The sequence below is a fragment of the Culex quinquefasciatus genome, chromosome 3, assembly GCF_015732765.1.
Source record: "Culex quinquefasciatus strain JHB chromosome 3, VPISU_Cqui_1.0_pri_paternal, whole genome shotgun sequence".
Classification (NCBI taxonomy): domain Eukaryota; kingdom Metazoa; phylum Arthropoda; class Insecta; order Diptera; family Culicidae; genus Culex; species Culex quinquefasciatus.
The window spans coordinates 2,683,886-2,697,500 of NC_051863.1; the positions used below are offsets into that span (position 1 = coordinate 2,683,886).

A 13,615-nucleotide genomic window follows, 5' to 3' on the forward strand; every position below is an offset into this window, starting at 1 on the left:
TCTTAAAATTCTTAAAATTCTTAAAATTCTTAAAATTCTTAAAATTCTTAAAATTCTTAAAATTCTTAAAATTCTTAAAATTCTTAAAATTCTTAAAATTCTTAAAATTCTTAAAATTCTTAAAATTCTTAAAATTCTTAAAATTCTTAAAATTCTTAAAATTCTTAAAATTCTTAAAATTCTTAAAATTCTTAAAATTCTTAAAATTCTTAAAATTCTTAAAATTCTTAAAATTCTTAAAATTCTTAAAATTCTTAAAATTCTTAAAATTCTTAAAATTCTTAAAATTCTTAAAATTCTTAAAATTCTTAAAATTCTTAAAATTCTTAAAATTCTTAAAATTCTTAAAATTCTTAAAATTCTTAAAATTCTTAAAATTCTTAAAATTCTTAAAATTCTTAAAATTCTTAAAATTCTTAAAATTCTTAAAATTCTTAAAATTCTTAAAATTCTTAAAATTCTTAAAATTCTTAAAATTCTTAAAATTCTTAAAATTCTTAAAATTCTTAAAATTCTTAAAATTCTTAAAATTCTTAAAATTCTTAAAATTCTTAAAATTCTTAAAATTCTTGAAATTCTTAAAATTCTTAAAATTCTTAAAATTCTTAAAATTCTTAAAATTCTTAAAATTCTTAAAGTTTTTAAAATTCCTAAAATTCTTAAAATTCTTAAAATTCTTAAAATTCTTAAAATTCTTAAAATTCTTAAAATTCTTAAAATTCTTAAAATTCTTAAAATTCTTAAAATTCTTAAAATTCTTAAAATTCTTAAAATTCTTAAAATTCTTAAAATTTTAAAATTCTTAAAATTCTTAAAATTCTTAAAATTCTTAAAATTCTTAAAATTCTTAAAATTCTTAAAATTCTTAAAATTCTTAAAATTCTTAAAATTCTTAAAATTCTTAAAATTCTTAAAATTCTTAAAATTCTTAAAATTCTTAAAATTCTTAAAATTCTTAAAATTCTTAAAATTCTTAAAATTCTTAAAATTCTTAAAATTCTTAAAATACTGAAAATTCTTAAATTCTGAAAATTCTTAAATTCTTAAAATTCTTAAAATTCTTATAATTCTTAAAATTCTTAAAATTGTTAAAGTTCTTAAAATTCTTAAAATTCTTAAAATTCTTAAAATTCTTAAAATTCTTAAAATTCTTAAAATTCTTAAAATTCTTAAAATTCTTAAAATTCTTAAAATTCTTAAAATTCTTAAAATTCTTAAAATTCTTAAAATTCTTAAAATTCTTAAAATTCTTAAAATTCTTAAAATTCTTAAAATTCTTAAAATTCTTAAAATTCTTAAAATTCTTAAAATTCTTCAAATTCAAAAATACAATTTGAATTTGTTTTTTCGAATTTTTTAGCATTTTTTTCGAATTTGACAACATTTTTTATCTAGTTTAAAATTTTCAAGGAATTTCGAAGCAGTATCATATCCTTCACGCATCTACACAAATATAAATACATTTATTTCTTAAATAGCTTACCCTCACTCATCAGCACATCAGTCCGGATCATGTCGACGACAAATTTATCCTTGCCGTCCATGAGATTTCCCACCGCTTCCTGGTTCGGAATCTTCCCGCCCTCAACCTTCACACAGTTCGCATCCTTCGTTACCTTCACCTCCCCAGCACTTTCAGCACCTCGCTTGCTCCGTATCGAAAGCAGATCCCGCTTCGACCCCGCATCATCATCCTTCTTCTGCTCCTCCACTTTCGACTTATCCTCCGGTTCCACCTTCTGCTCAACCGGAAGTGGCGGCAGCGGTTGCTCCTCCGCCTCCGCCACCTTCTTCGTCTCCGGTTGCTTCTGGTCGGTTTCGTTGCGGGACGTGTCCTCGATCAGCTTCACCTCTATGGCGGGCGACGAGTCGGGTTTGGGCTCCGGTTCCGGTTCCACTTTGGTTTCGTTTGCTTTGGCGTTTTGCTTTCCCTGCTCCGTCAGAAGGCGAACGATTGGATCTTTCTGCAGTTCTGGGGCTTTTTTTGGTGGCTCTTCTGGCTTGACCGTCACGGACGATTCCTTTTCCTTGGAGGCTTTTTGGTCGATTTTTTCGACAATTTCGTCAAACTTTTTCAGCACCAACTGTTGCGTTTCCTCGTTCTTCTTAACGAGTTGCTCTTTGATGTTTTGGACTTGTGCTTCGAGCTCTTTCTTGGCGCTTTGCAGCTCGGAAATTTCCTGCTGAATTTTCTCTTTTTCTTCGACGGCGATTTCCTTCTCCTCTTTGAGAATTGCGTTCTCGTCGATGATTTCTTCCTTGTCTGGTTTGGGGGGTTCTTCCGATACCGGAGGCTTGACTTCTTTGGGCGCTGAGTTGGCGACTTCAACCACCGGTTTGATAGTTATCGGTTCCTCGATCTTTGGCTGGACCTTCTCGGTGACGAGAGGAACTTCCTGAACCTTTGGAGCGACTGGTTCTACCAGTTTCGGAACAACAATCTTTTCGTTCAACGCTTCGTTGAATTTGTCCGGAATTAAAACCGCCGGTGGAGGCGTAATTTTGAGCGGAACGGCTTCGTACTTCTTCGGCGGAGCCGGATTTGAGGCGTCCAGGTTGGCGTACGTTCCCAGGACCATAATCACCAGGCCAAACCCGATCATGACCTGGGCCAGCTGCTTCTCGGAGATGTTGGTTTTGCAGATGTGCATGTAACACGCTGCCGGGATAATTATGCAAACCGCCACTCCGATCGTCGAACCGACCAAACCGAGAACGAAATCGATCGATGGGACGGCGAGGCCAAGTAGCAGTGCCATAAAGACGATCGTCAACGTGAGCGGCCGGAATTTGGCCTCTGGAATGTAGTAATGGCTGTCGGAGTAGGACCGTTTGTACAGCAACGAGTAGAGACTCGCGCGACACGGGAAGATGGCCAACGGAAAGCTGAATGCCACCGACAGGACGAACCCGATCTTGATGATGTCCGACACGAAAGAAGGCGTGAAGTCAACCAGAATATTCCCCGAAAACTGATGCCCATTAAAGGCAACATACCCAAAAAAGCCAATCAAACTGTAAATAACAGCGCAAATGTTGGTCGACTGTTGGATCACGCGACTCATCTTATCCAGCGAAGTCGTAGGCATCGTGGCGTACACCTCAAACAGCTGCATCTGACACGAAAGCGCCATACTGAAAATCGGCAAGCACCGCAAAATCCCATCCGGCTTCCACAAATCCAGCTTCTCAAACCACTGATCCTGGCTGATCCGCTCGCTCGACTCCGCCATCACCTTCAGCACCAAACACATATAGAACCCAAGCGAGGCGGTACAAACCGACGCCAAGCTGTCAACGTTGCGCAGCAATCCCAGCGGAACGATGCAAACCAGCGTAACCACGATCATGGTCCAGGTGCGTAGCGTGCTCGTTTCGTTGGTTGATAGAATTTTGGCCATAATCTGCGGACCCAAATCCCCGACCACGACATAGTAGGCCACGCACGTCCCAAGCAGGTAGCCAACGACGCAAAGTTCGACCAGAAGCTTTCCGAAGAAACCGAACGAGTAGAATGCTAAAAAAAGAACGGGCGTTTAGATTTTTATCAACATTGGGTTTGAAGGGGGATATTCATACCAATCTGTTCGAAGTTTTTCCGCCGGGATATGATGGCCGACTTGATCATGTAACTGCATATTAGCTTTGTGATGTAACTGCTGAGTAAAAGAAGAACTAACGAGAGGATTACGCCGCACTGTGAAATAAAGTAGAGGAAACTATTAACTCCGAGGGTTTACTCAATTAGAATTAAATTTTGTTGTATTCAATATTGCATTTCAAAAATTATAGAAACATTCAACTTAGTAGAACTACTAAGTCTTTTTAAAATTTAAACTTCATTATCCCGGTACTAGAATCGAACTCACGATCTCTGGATTGAAAATCTAATACGCCGCTAGTCGAAACCCATCCTCTGCCGGTCAGGATTCCCAGTGAGAAAATTTACTCTTTGAAGGGGTCTAACTTAACCGCGACAGACAGGAATCGAACCTGAACCTGATTGGTCACACAAAATTTGTTTGTAAATACAGTCCAGACTCGATTATCCGAAGTTTGGATTATCCGTAGCTCGATTATCCGAAGGATTTCCTAGGACATCGGATAAACAAACCAAGAACAAAAAACAAAATTATTTTTTAAATTTTCTTGCTTTTGACATCAAGTTCGAGCTATGCGATGATAAAAGATTCAAAGATTAAAAAAATAATGTCATCGCATTTTTTTTAATTTCTTACTTTTGGCATAAAATTTCAAATTCTGTGATGCCATTTTAGTAAAATTTGAATGGTTGATTGGCTAATAAATTCCAAAATGCATTTTTTAGTATTTCATCACCGCCATTTTAGCCGCCATATTGGATTTGAAAATACCAAATCACGTTCGAGTAGTTTATGGGTCATACTCAACTCTCTACAATCCAACCCCGCCCTAGGCTCTTCGATTTAAAAATGCACCTAAAATACATCTTTAAAAAGTATTGGAAAGAAGAACTCTCTAAATTTAAGAATATTTTATGTGTTACTTGTTTTATGTGCCTTTGCCAATGTTTTTGAAAATTTATTTTTTTCTGGGGTGCACTTTGGCTATGTTTGTTTGGCTACAAGTATGCAGTATTTTTTCTAGTGTACCAGAATATGTCTCTAAGCATTTTTTTTGCAATTTCAATGATAGTGGTATCTTTCTGTAGTAAAAAAAATGTAAAAAAGCGAAAAAAATGACTGTAAAAATATGAAGAAAAAAAACAAGATAGGCAAAAGGTAACGATAAGAGGTGGTAGAGTAAGCCAAATACTATCAGAAACAAACATAAACTAAACAACATAAAGAATAACAATAAAACAATAAAAAAAAATCCGTAATTCGATTATTCGCAATTGAATTTTTCCAAGGCCTTCGGATAATCGAGCCCTGGCCGTATATAAAATCCCGTTTCCAATCTATGTTGTGTCTTCTGCAAATCTATTTACGTATCAATTTGAACGATTCAAAAAACTGTTTTACTAAAAAAATCATTTTTTATTTAAATTTTTACCACTTTAAGTTGAATCCCCGGAAACGTTTTTTATTTGTTGATTTATTTTATATGTTTTAGGGGACGGGAAATGCAATCTTTTGCGAATGATTTAAAAAACCGGTATTAGACATTTTTTATTTCGGAAATATGATCTCATTGAATGTCTTAATCTTAGATTGTCAAATTTTCACCAGGAATGTCTTAAAGGTATACTTTTTTTATAAGGTGCTATTTTTCGTATTTTTATAACGTTTTGCAATAAAAAAAGGCTAATCGGAAAAAATATCAGAAATTTTAAGTAAAAAAAACTTTCAAACACTTGTGCAATCAATTGTGTTTTTTTAGATTTTGGGGCAGAACGTAAAAATAATGGTAAAATCAAAAATATTTCTTTTTAAGCCATAAATTGCGCTTCAATTGACAACAACTTAAAAATCATTTCTTAAAAATACTTTTTGATTGCAAATGCAGTGTTACATTAAAACCTGAACTCATTTTTTTGTGATTTTATTTCGAAAAACATTATTTTCAAAAAATCGTAACACGTCGGCAAAATGTTTGTTCCTAATTTTCTAGTTCTCAAAAGTGACAGATTTATATTTTTAAAGAAAAAAAAATCAAAATTCATAGAATTTGCAAGCAAAATTAACGATTTTCTAACACAGATATGAACTTTAAGTACCTAGTGAATAAAAAAAACTATTTGTCGTAAATCAAAAAAGTGTAGAAATGTAGGGAGCGTTCTTTTATTACGTAACGCGAAAAATCGGACTTTTAGACCCCCTCCCCCCCCTCGTAACAAAATTTCCATACAAATTTTAAAAATTTTGTATGGAGCGTAACACGGCCTCCGACCCCCCCTCCCCCCCTACTGCGTTACGTAATAAAAGAACGCTCCCGTATACAATTTGTGATTCTATCATTGACCTCCTGGATGACAATCATTGATAATCGTTATGATTTTCATAACTTTACACGAAGTTGGAAAATCATTTTTTTTTTTTTTTCAAATAAATTCAACACGTGTAGGGTCCTATTCTAAACAGCTTGTAGATGGATTATTTAAAAATATTGTCATGGAAGCGAAATTTATTACTTCCTCCGAAAAATCATGGCAATTGGGTCCTAAAATGAAGCTTAGATTGCTGATATTATTGTTTACAGCGATAAAGCTTATTTTTCTGAGTACAATGACCCTTTGTACGACCACAAAGAGTTTAAAGTTGATTTTTAAATCAATTTTGAAAAATTATCCTCGCGGTCCTTCTTGACAGAAAAGCTCCTACTTGACAGCTTGTTCCAAGGGGACCATAGTTGATCCATCGAAAAAATGTTGTCTTGTCAATATTTTTTTTGAATTAAAATGAAAAAAAATGATCAGAAATGGTTTTTAATCGTGTTTTTTACCGTTGTACATAAAAATTGACATAGGGCTTTAGTACCCAATTATTAAAGACTTAGTACTCAAAAGACCTTCAACGTAAGCCTAAGTGATCTAGCATCTGTCAACCTTATCAAGTGTTGCGACGGAGCACGTCCCAAATACGGCCGAAGCAATCCCCTCGTTCTACGTCAGTGTTAGTGTTTGTTTTGTTTGACTGGTGCCCGTGCTGTCGCTTGGCAAACGATTAGAAGAATCAAAACAATCTGAGCAAGCGGGAGCACGGGCGCAGCTGGACAGGTCAGCTGCGAAAAGACACCATAATTGTAAGTTTATTGTTAAATTGTGAACGTTCTGATTGTAATTATTTTATTTAATAAATTACAGTTTTGTAGCATGTGGGAAATAAAAGAATTTTATTTCGCCCTGCTCACGAAAACGGTGCCCGGAGTAGCACATTCCCGCCTGTCTCAACACTACAAAAAATTATGACACGGAGTGCCGAAGTTAAGGAACCTACGACCACGATCGGAAGCGGGAAAGGCGCGGCGGAAGTGGTACGAGGATCCCCCAGAGACGTGCCTTCAACCGGAGCGGTTGCTGAGGAATTCGCTGACGCTGGGGAAATGGTGGCTGGGACCCCAACAAAATGGAGTCGTTGGGGCAACGATTGCCAAAGGATGTTGCGACGAAGTGATCACCCGTGGCCCATAAATCGAGCCAAAAGTGGTCGGGCACGGGTGAGAGGCGGAGGTCAAAAGACAACTTTGCAGCGAAACGCGCTCATCGGCTTCAAGTTGCAGACGTCATCAGCAGCACCAAAACCAGCAAAGCATCTTCGGGACGCGCTACGACGAAGAAGGCGCAAAACTCTGACTTCGGCAAATCAGAAGTTTTACGGGGGGGAGTGTTGCGACGGAGCACGTCCCAAATACGGCCGAAGCAATCCCCTCGTTCTACGTCAGTGTTAGTGTTTGTTTTGTTTGACTGGTGCCCGTGCTGTCGCTTGGCAAACGATTAGAAGAATCAAAACAATCTGAGCAAGCGGGAGCACGGGCGCAGCTGGACAGGTCAGCTGCGAAAAGACACCATAATTGTAAGTTTATTGTTAAATTGTGAACGTTCTGATTGTAATTATTTTATTTAATAAATTACAGTTTTGTAGCATGTGGGAAATAAAAGAATTTTATTTCGCCCTGCTCACGAAAACGGTGCCCGGAGTAGCACATTCCCGCCTGTCTCAACATCAAGGATTAGAAAAAAGTAAGTGTCAATTGGGTCCTAAAATGAAGCTTAGATTGCTGATATTATTGTTTACAGCGATAAAGCTTATTTTTCTGAGTACAGTGACCCTTTGTACGACTACAAAGAGTTTAAAATGGATTTTTAAATCAATTTCGAAAATTTAACCTCGCGGTCCTTCTTGACAGCAAAGCTCCTACTTGACAGCTCGTTCCAAGGGGACCATAGTTGATCCATCGAAAAAATGTTGTCTAGTCAAAAAAAAAGTTTTGCACTAAAATGAAAAAAAGTGATCAGAAATGGTTTTTAATCGTGTTTTTTACCATTGTACATAAAAATTGACATAGGGCTTTAGTACCCAATTATATAAACAAAGTTTTTTTTACGAAGAACTTCGTCTTAGGGCTCTATTTGGGGTAGCAATCCAAAATTACGCGAAGCGACATGAAACGCATGTATCTAAAGTTCTTCGTCCTGATAGTTATCATTGCAGCATGAACCTTTTACAATACTGAGATAATTTTTTACCGAATTCTTTTAACCCGGCATACTTTACTAACAAATTAAAAGCTACATCTAAACACATTACTCCCGAAAGGTTCTTCTATCATGAACCTACCACCAAAACAAATGAAAACTAGCTTACCCTTTGAAAGCAGAACGGCATTGATAGTATTCCAACTCCAACTAAAACATAATATAAGCATTATTACCAAATTCAAGTAAACTTAAGCGCAATTTCTGATTCTCACTGATGCTGTTCGTCAATGTCACCGTCTGCACCGAATTCCGCTCCATCGTGATTTTGCCAAACACTCGTCAAGCAGTAAACTAACTTAGTAAAGACTTCCACAATTAGAACTACATTTGTATTAAAAATTGTTTAACGGAACTGCGAAAACTTTTCCTAAAAAGAATCCACGTAGATTGTTCTTGAGCGGTTTGTTTGTTTTGGTTTTCTGCTGCCAGCTGTTGCGCCAACTGTCAAACCGGGAGTGCACTGAAATTAAAGGTCACGCTGATTTTACGACTTTTGTTGCCGCGCGTAAGCAAAGCTTCGAAATCGCCTGCAAGTAGACTATCGAGCACAAAGGCTGTGGGATTGGATTGGCGTCTTTCTGCAAAGTTTTGCTGGCACTTTTCCCGCCAAAACTTTGCGGTTCAAAAGTTGTTTCGCTCAAAATTTAATCTGGAGTGTCCGCAGCAATGTTCCTTGAATCCGTAAGTTTTTTTTCGAATCTTGAATTTCCCAATCAAACATGAATCTCTCCAGCTCACCATCTCCGGGTTCGCCCCAATCGACGACCGCTCGTTCCGGTTCGAGCCAACGCTCAACTACTTCCCGGACCAGCCGGCTTGCGAGATCCTCGACTGGTTCCTGAATGGCCGCACTGCCCACCAGCTGGATGGCTACTCCGAAGCGGCCTACGTGGAGGTTCGCCTGCGCTCGGACTCGAACGACGTCGGCGATTGCTTCGCGCAACTCCGCGGGGACAAATCCCGGGCGGGCGAAAACAACCGAATCTGCTTGCATCGGGCCATGGCGCGGCCGGAAAGGGTGCTGATCGATGGGAAGTCTTCGCTGCCGTACGACAAGTTTCGGTTCGAGATGGAGCAACTTGGGCTGATTGTCCGGACGGGAAGTTGGCCGACTTCGGTGAACGTGGTTGGTCCGCAGGAGATGGCCGAGCGGATTGTGAGCGGAACTTGTTTGATGGTGCTGGTGCGGGAATGTTTCAACGTGGACATGCTTCGGATGCAGGCGGGCCGGGAGCAGGACTTCAAAATGGCATTTCGCAAAAAGTTCGTCAACGCAATGTTTCACGACGTTGGGGAGAAAATCGCTGAGTTCAAGGATCGGATCGAATCCAGTCACGTGTTCCGAAAGTTGAAGGCCACGCTGGATGCCATGACTCGGGGGGTGGTTGAGTGGGAGCTGCAAACGATCTGGAATGGCTCGCAGCTGTACGAATCACAGCTGCGCAGTCTGGTCGAGGAGCGCGAGCTGCTGTCGGAGAAGGAGGACGTGCTTAGGAAGCAGATTGATCGGGAGCAAAGTGTGACCAACTCGGTTCTACAGCTGCTATCGGATGACGTTCGGTTGACCGTCGGAGAGGCGGATTGTGCAGTGGCGCTGACGGAGGCGCAGGAGAAGTCAAGCTATTTCAATGCTGCGTTGCAACAGAAGATCGAGACCGCTTTGAAGACGTTACACGATAAGGTTGACCGTGTTCTGGAAGGCAACGCTGAACGCTTCCGGATGTACGAGCAGCTGGTGCAGAACGAATGTGAACTAGAACTCGCTGAGAACTGTTTGCACCTGCAGTATCTTCCCGCCAAAGAGAAAAACGAGGAACTCGAGAAGGTCGCCGGCACGCTTCAGAAACAACTTGAAGCGGCCAAGCAGCTGGTTGAAATCCAGAGAGAGTCGGTTGAAAAGTTTAACGAAACCGTCCAACAATCGCGAAGCTTCCTCGCTATTCCTGACAACGACTCCCACGCGACAAGGATTCGCGAAGGACGTTCAATGATCGAGCAACTTGCGAAAACCGCACAGAAAGATCTAGAAGAGAAGATGAAGGCTTTCTGGCTCAACAAGCAACTCCTGGAACACGAAACCACCGTCACCGACAGCGTCAACCTGTCCGAATGTCTCTCCCTCGAATCGATTCAAGCCCTGGCCCATCTTCGACACGTGCTCGGCACCACACAAGATGACCATCTCAGGACCAACTTAGTCGGTTTCGCCTACAAGCATCTCAAGTTCAGCGATTCAACCGTGTCCAAGTTGATCCTGCCACAACTCGAGCTTGTCTACACGCTAACCATCTTTAAAACCGTTGAATCGGTACAAACACTGATGAACCTGCTATCACGCAAGCACTCGTACAATCTGCTAGCCACGGAGACCTTCCGACCAGACGACATCCCCACTCCCTCCCTCCCAAACCTTCAACCACTGGCCGACTACCTCGTGGACAGCCCACTCAAACCCATCCTCTCCCAAGTCCTGAAACCCTTCTTCTGCTGCACCAAAGCCCCGTACAGCGAGATCGCCAACAAGCTAGCACCCGGAACGACCGTAATTTTCCCCGAAGAAGACATCGTCATCAACGCGGACGGACTGATTGTGTACGGACATCCGCCCTGTGTGGAGTTCCTCGCGGACACGCTCATCAACTGCGTGGAGCTGTCGGTTGACGCCAACGACATCCGGCGGCAGCTGCGGGACCTGCGGAACGTTTCCGCCGAGAAGCGACGCGTTATGGAGCAGATGGTGGCGGACTTGGTTGCGGCCGAGCGAGATGAGTTTGAAAGGTTAGTACCTGTTATTATCTACTTTATCTTTCAAGTACCGTCATTTGGGGCGAAATGGGACAGCAGTTTTAGCAATGTTGCAGCCTGATATTTTGCTTTTTTGAAATGGTTTCGGTTAGACCAGATTCAGAGCAACAAAATGTGTTCATTCATTCCCAAAATTTAATATGAAGTTTTCAAGTGCTCTAAACGTGTTATCCCTTTTCAGACTGTAGTCCCAGTTCGCCCCAGTTGACGGTAATCGTAATACGTATTCGTTGTTATTTAAATTTAAATTTTTTCATCATCCGATTAAGCTTTTAAAAATTAATGAACTAAAAAATCAAAAAATTCTAAAATTGCAAAATTTTTAAAGTATTAAATACAAACAAAATTAATTCATAAAATTCGATGATTTGTAGCAAAAATTATAATTTGGTGAATATATTTAAGCAACGTCTATCAAAATGTACCAAATTTAACTAAAAATCTGTAAATCAAATAAAAAATAACCAACTTTTCTGCGGAATTCTGTAAAATATTTCCGAAATTAATGTAATTTTACCGATTCCGGAATAAAATCATGCTTGCGCAGGTTTTTTTTTACCAATTTCGGTAGTTCAAAAATCGGTTAAGTCTATAGTTCAGTAAACTGTCTGCCAAAATTAGCCAATTGTACCGAAAATCGGTTGTTAGATGAACAATAATAAACTTTACTACCGATTTTCGGTCAAAATTGGCCGAGGTCGGTAGTTTTCGTTTTTGATTGTTCAATAGTTTAAAAGTCGCAGTTTTTTTTACCTAATTCGGTAAAAATTCTAATAGTTTTTAGTTGTAAAATTCTGAATTCGGTAAGAAAAACTAAACGTGTAAAGTTTTTACCAAATTCTTATATTTTTTTACCGATTTTCCAATTTTTGTTAGTTTACGAATTCAAATTTTGTTAAAAAAATCTTGACATTTTGTTTTTTACCGAATTCGGTAGCTGAAAAATTGGTCAAAATTAGATCGGTAAACTATCTGTGAAAATGAACACAATTTTGCCGAAGGTCAGTTGAACGATGAGCATTATTACCGAATTTCGGCAAGCTCTAACCGAATTAAATTACTTTCAGTCAATCGAACTGTTAACTATTCGGTAAACTTTACCGAGATTGGTAAAATAATCTAAGTGTGTGATAAGTAAAGTAACATTTTCCCGATGATAGAGAAAATCGTTATTTTTAATCTCCCTAAGATTTTTTAAAACATTTATAAAGTACTTAATTTTTGCTTTAGTCACTGAGAAAAGGCTACCAAAGTATTCTAAAAAATGTTATTGACCGTACTGGTCTCACTCAATCCGTATTTGAGTTCCTATTGAAAGATATCAAATTTTGTTGAAAGTACTCCAACAATTATGCTGAAATAACTATATTTTTCTAATAAGACCTGTAGATTAAAAAAAACGGTTTTTTTAAAGAAACCCGACATGTTATATATTTTTTGAAATGTATTTGAAACACCTTTTCGTAGATTCTAAAATGAAACCAGACTGAAGATCTGGCAACCCTTTCAAAAGGTACAAACACCTAAGTGTAAATTATATATCTTTTTTAAGCCGGATATAAAAAAATGGTCTCATCGTTGGAGCGACGATATAAAGTGGTTTACGTAATGTTTTATTGCTTGGGTCAAGGTGAAAATTTATTTTTAAAACAAAGAGTGCTGATTCGTCTACAAGCAATTTCTGGATGGAAATACATGCACTTCTCCGAGATTCATATCCTTAACTTTTAAAGAAACTGAAGTTTTTTGTTAGTCTGGAATTTTGAAATATATTTTTTCTCATTCTATTTATAAGTCCTCGATAGTATAGTGGTCAGTATCCCCGCCTGTCACGCGGGAGACCGGGGTTCGATTCCCCGTCGGGGAGTACTTTTTTTTAATCAATCTTCATCCACAAAAGTTGTATTTCACTCGTACATTGTTGGCTTATCATCACGTTGGCATTGGAATAGCCTTTTTTCATTTGACTTGGCTCTCCTAAAAAGTCAGAGTCGTCCAAAAATGACATGGGACAATTATGCGTAAGACGGCAGTAAATTGGATTATGAAACAACACGGTGTATAGGGACGTGGCGTTACATCGTTCTGCCATCTGGTTTTTCTAAGTGCAAGAGTGGAAAAGTGCTGAGTCATCGTCTAATAATAGACGGCGTCCTATCTCGCCCAGCAAAATTAAGTCGATAAAGTAGTCGGTTTCGATTAGAAAAAGTGGAAAACATGGTCTAAAAAATAGCGACGCCATCCCCCTCATGCAGCCATAAAGGACCTAACCAAAGCCAGGTCTCAGTACCGAAAAGGACCAAATAGAAATAATTTTATGAATGAAGGACCTATCCAACAGTCGTTATAGACTGAATGGATGACTTGACTCTGACAGCTCTGAGAGAGTAGACGTGCGCGCTAAAGGCATCGTGCCTCGAGTTGTTTGACGGATGGAGGTGGAAGAGACCTCCGAGACGGATGATTTCCAAATCATCACCGGGAATCGGAAGCGGAAGAAGACCCCTGAGATCACCGGAGCTGTCGTCGGAGAAGGAAAAGTGGAGCAGAATGTGCTCAATAACAACAAGTTCAGCCCGCTAGCGGAAAACGAAAACAACAACAATGCCAGCCCAGCAGGAGGAGGGGACG

At 38.9% G+C, this 13,615-nt stretch overlaps 2 protein-coding genes, 1 long non-coding RNA gene and 1 other non-coding gene across 4 annotated transcripts in view; 3 read left to right on the forward strand and 1 right to left on the reverse strand.

The window, feature by feature from the left end:
- Positions 1 to 1,444: 1,444 nt before the first annotated feature.
- LOC6039019 (putative sodium-coupled neutral amino acid transporter 10) lies at positions 1,445 to 8,593 on the reverse strand. Its single transcript, XM_001848645.2, has 4 exons — positions 8,392 to 8,593; positions 8,286 to 8,326; positions 3,580 to 3,697; positions 1,445 to 3,517 (listed from the first exon to the last, which is right to left on the reverse strand). Exons 1-4 carry the CDS (start codon positions 8,435 to 8,437, stop codon positions 1,464 to 1,466), a joined length of 2,259 nt encoding a protein of 752 aa, XP_001848697.2. The 5' UTR covers positions 8,438 to 8,593; the 3' UTR covers positions 1,445 to 1,463.
- On the forward strand, positions 6,509 to 7,641 carry LOC119768690. The gene is made up of 3 exons (XR_005278151.1): positions 6,509 to 6,723; positions 6,785 to 7,493; positions 7,555 to 7,641. It is a non-coding gene; the product is annotated as an uncharacterized LOC119768690 (long non-coding RNA).
- Positions 8,594 to 8,614: 21 nt separating the features above from the next.
- Positions 8,615 to 13,615, forward strand: part of LOC119768689 — a 14,177-nt gene continuing 9,176 nt past the window's right edge. Inside the window, exons 1-2 of the mRNA XM_038259258.1 lie at positions 8,615 to 8,860; positions 8,913 to 10,957. Coding sequence (XP_038115186.1) covers positions 8,846 to 8,860; positions 8,913 to 10,957 — 2,060 coding nt within the window. The 5' untranslated portion in view covers positions 8,615 to 8,845. The remainder of the gene's footprint in view (positions 8,861 to 8,912; positions 10,958 to 13,615) is intronic.
- On the forward strand, positions 12,780 to 12,851 carry Trnad-guc. The gene has a single exon. It is a non-coding gene; the product is annotated as a tRNA-Asp (tRNA).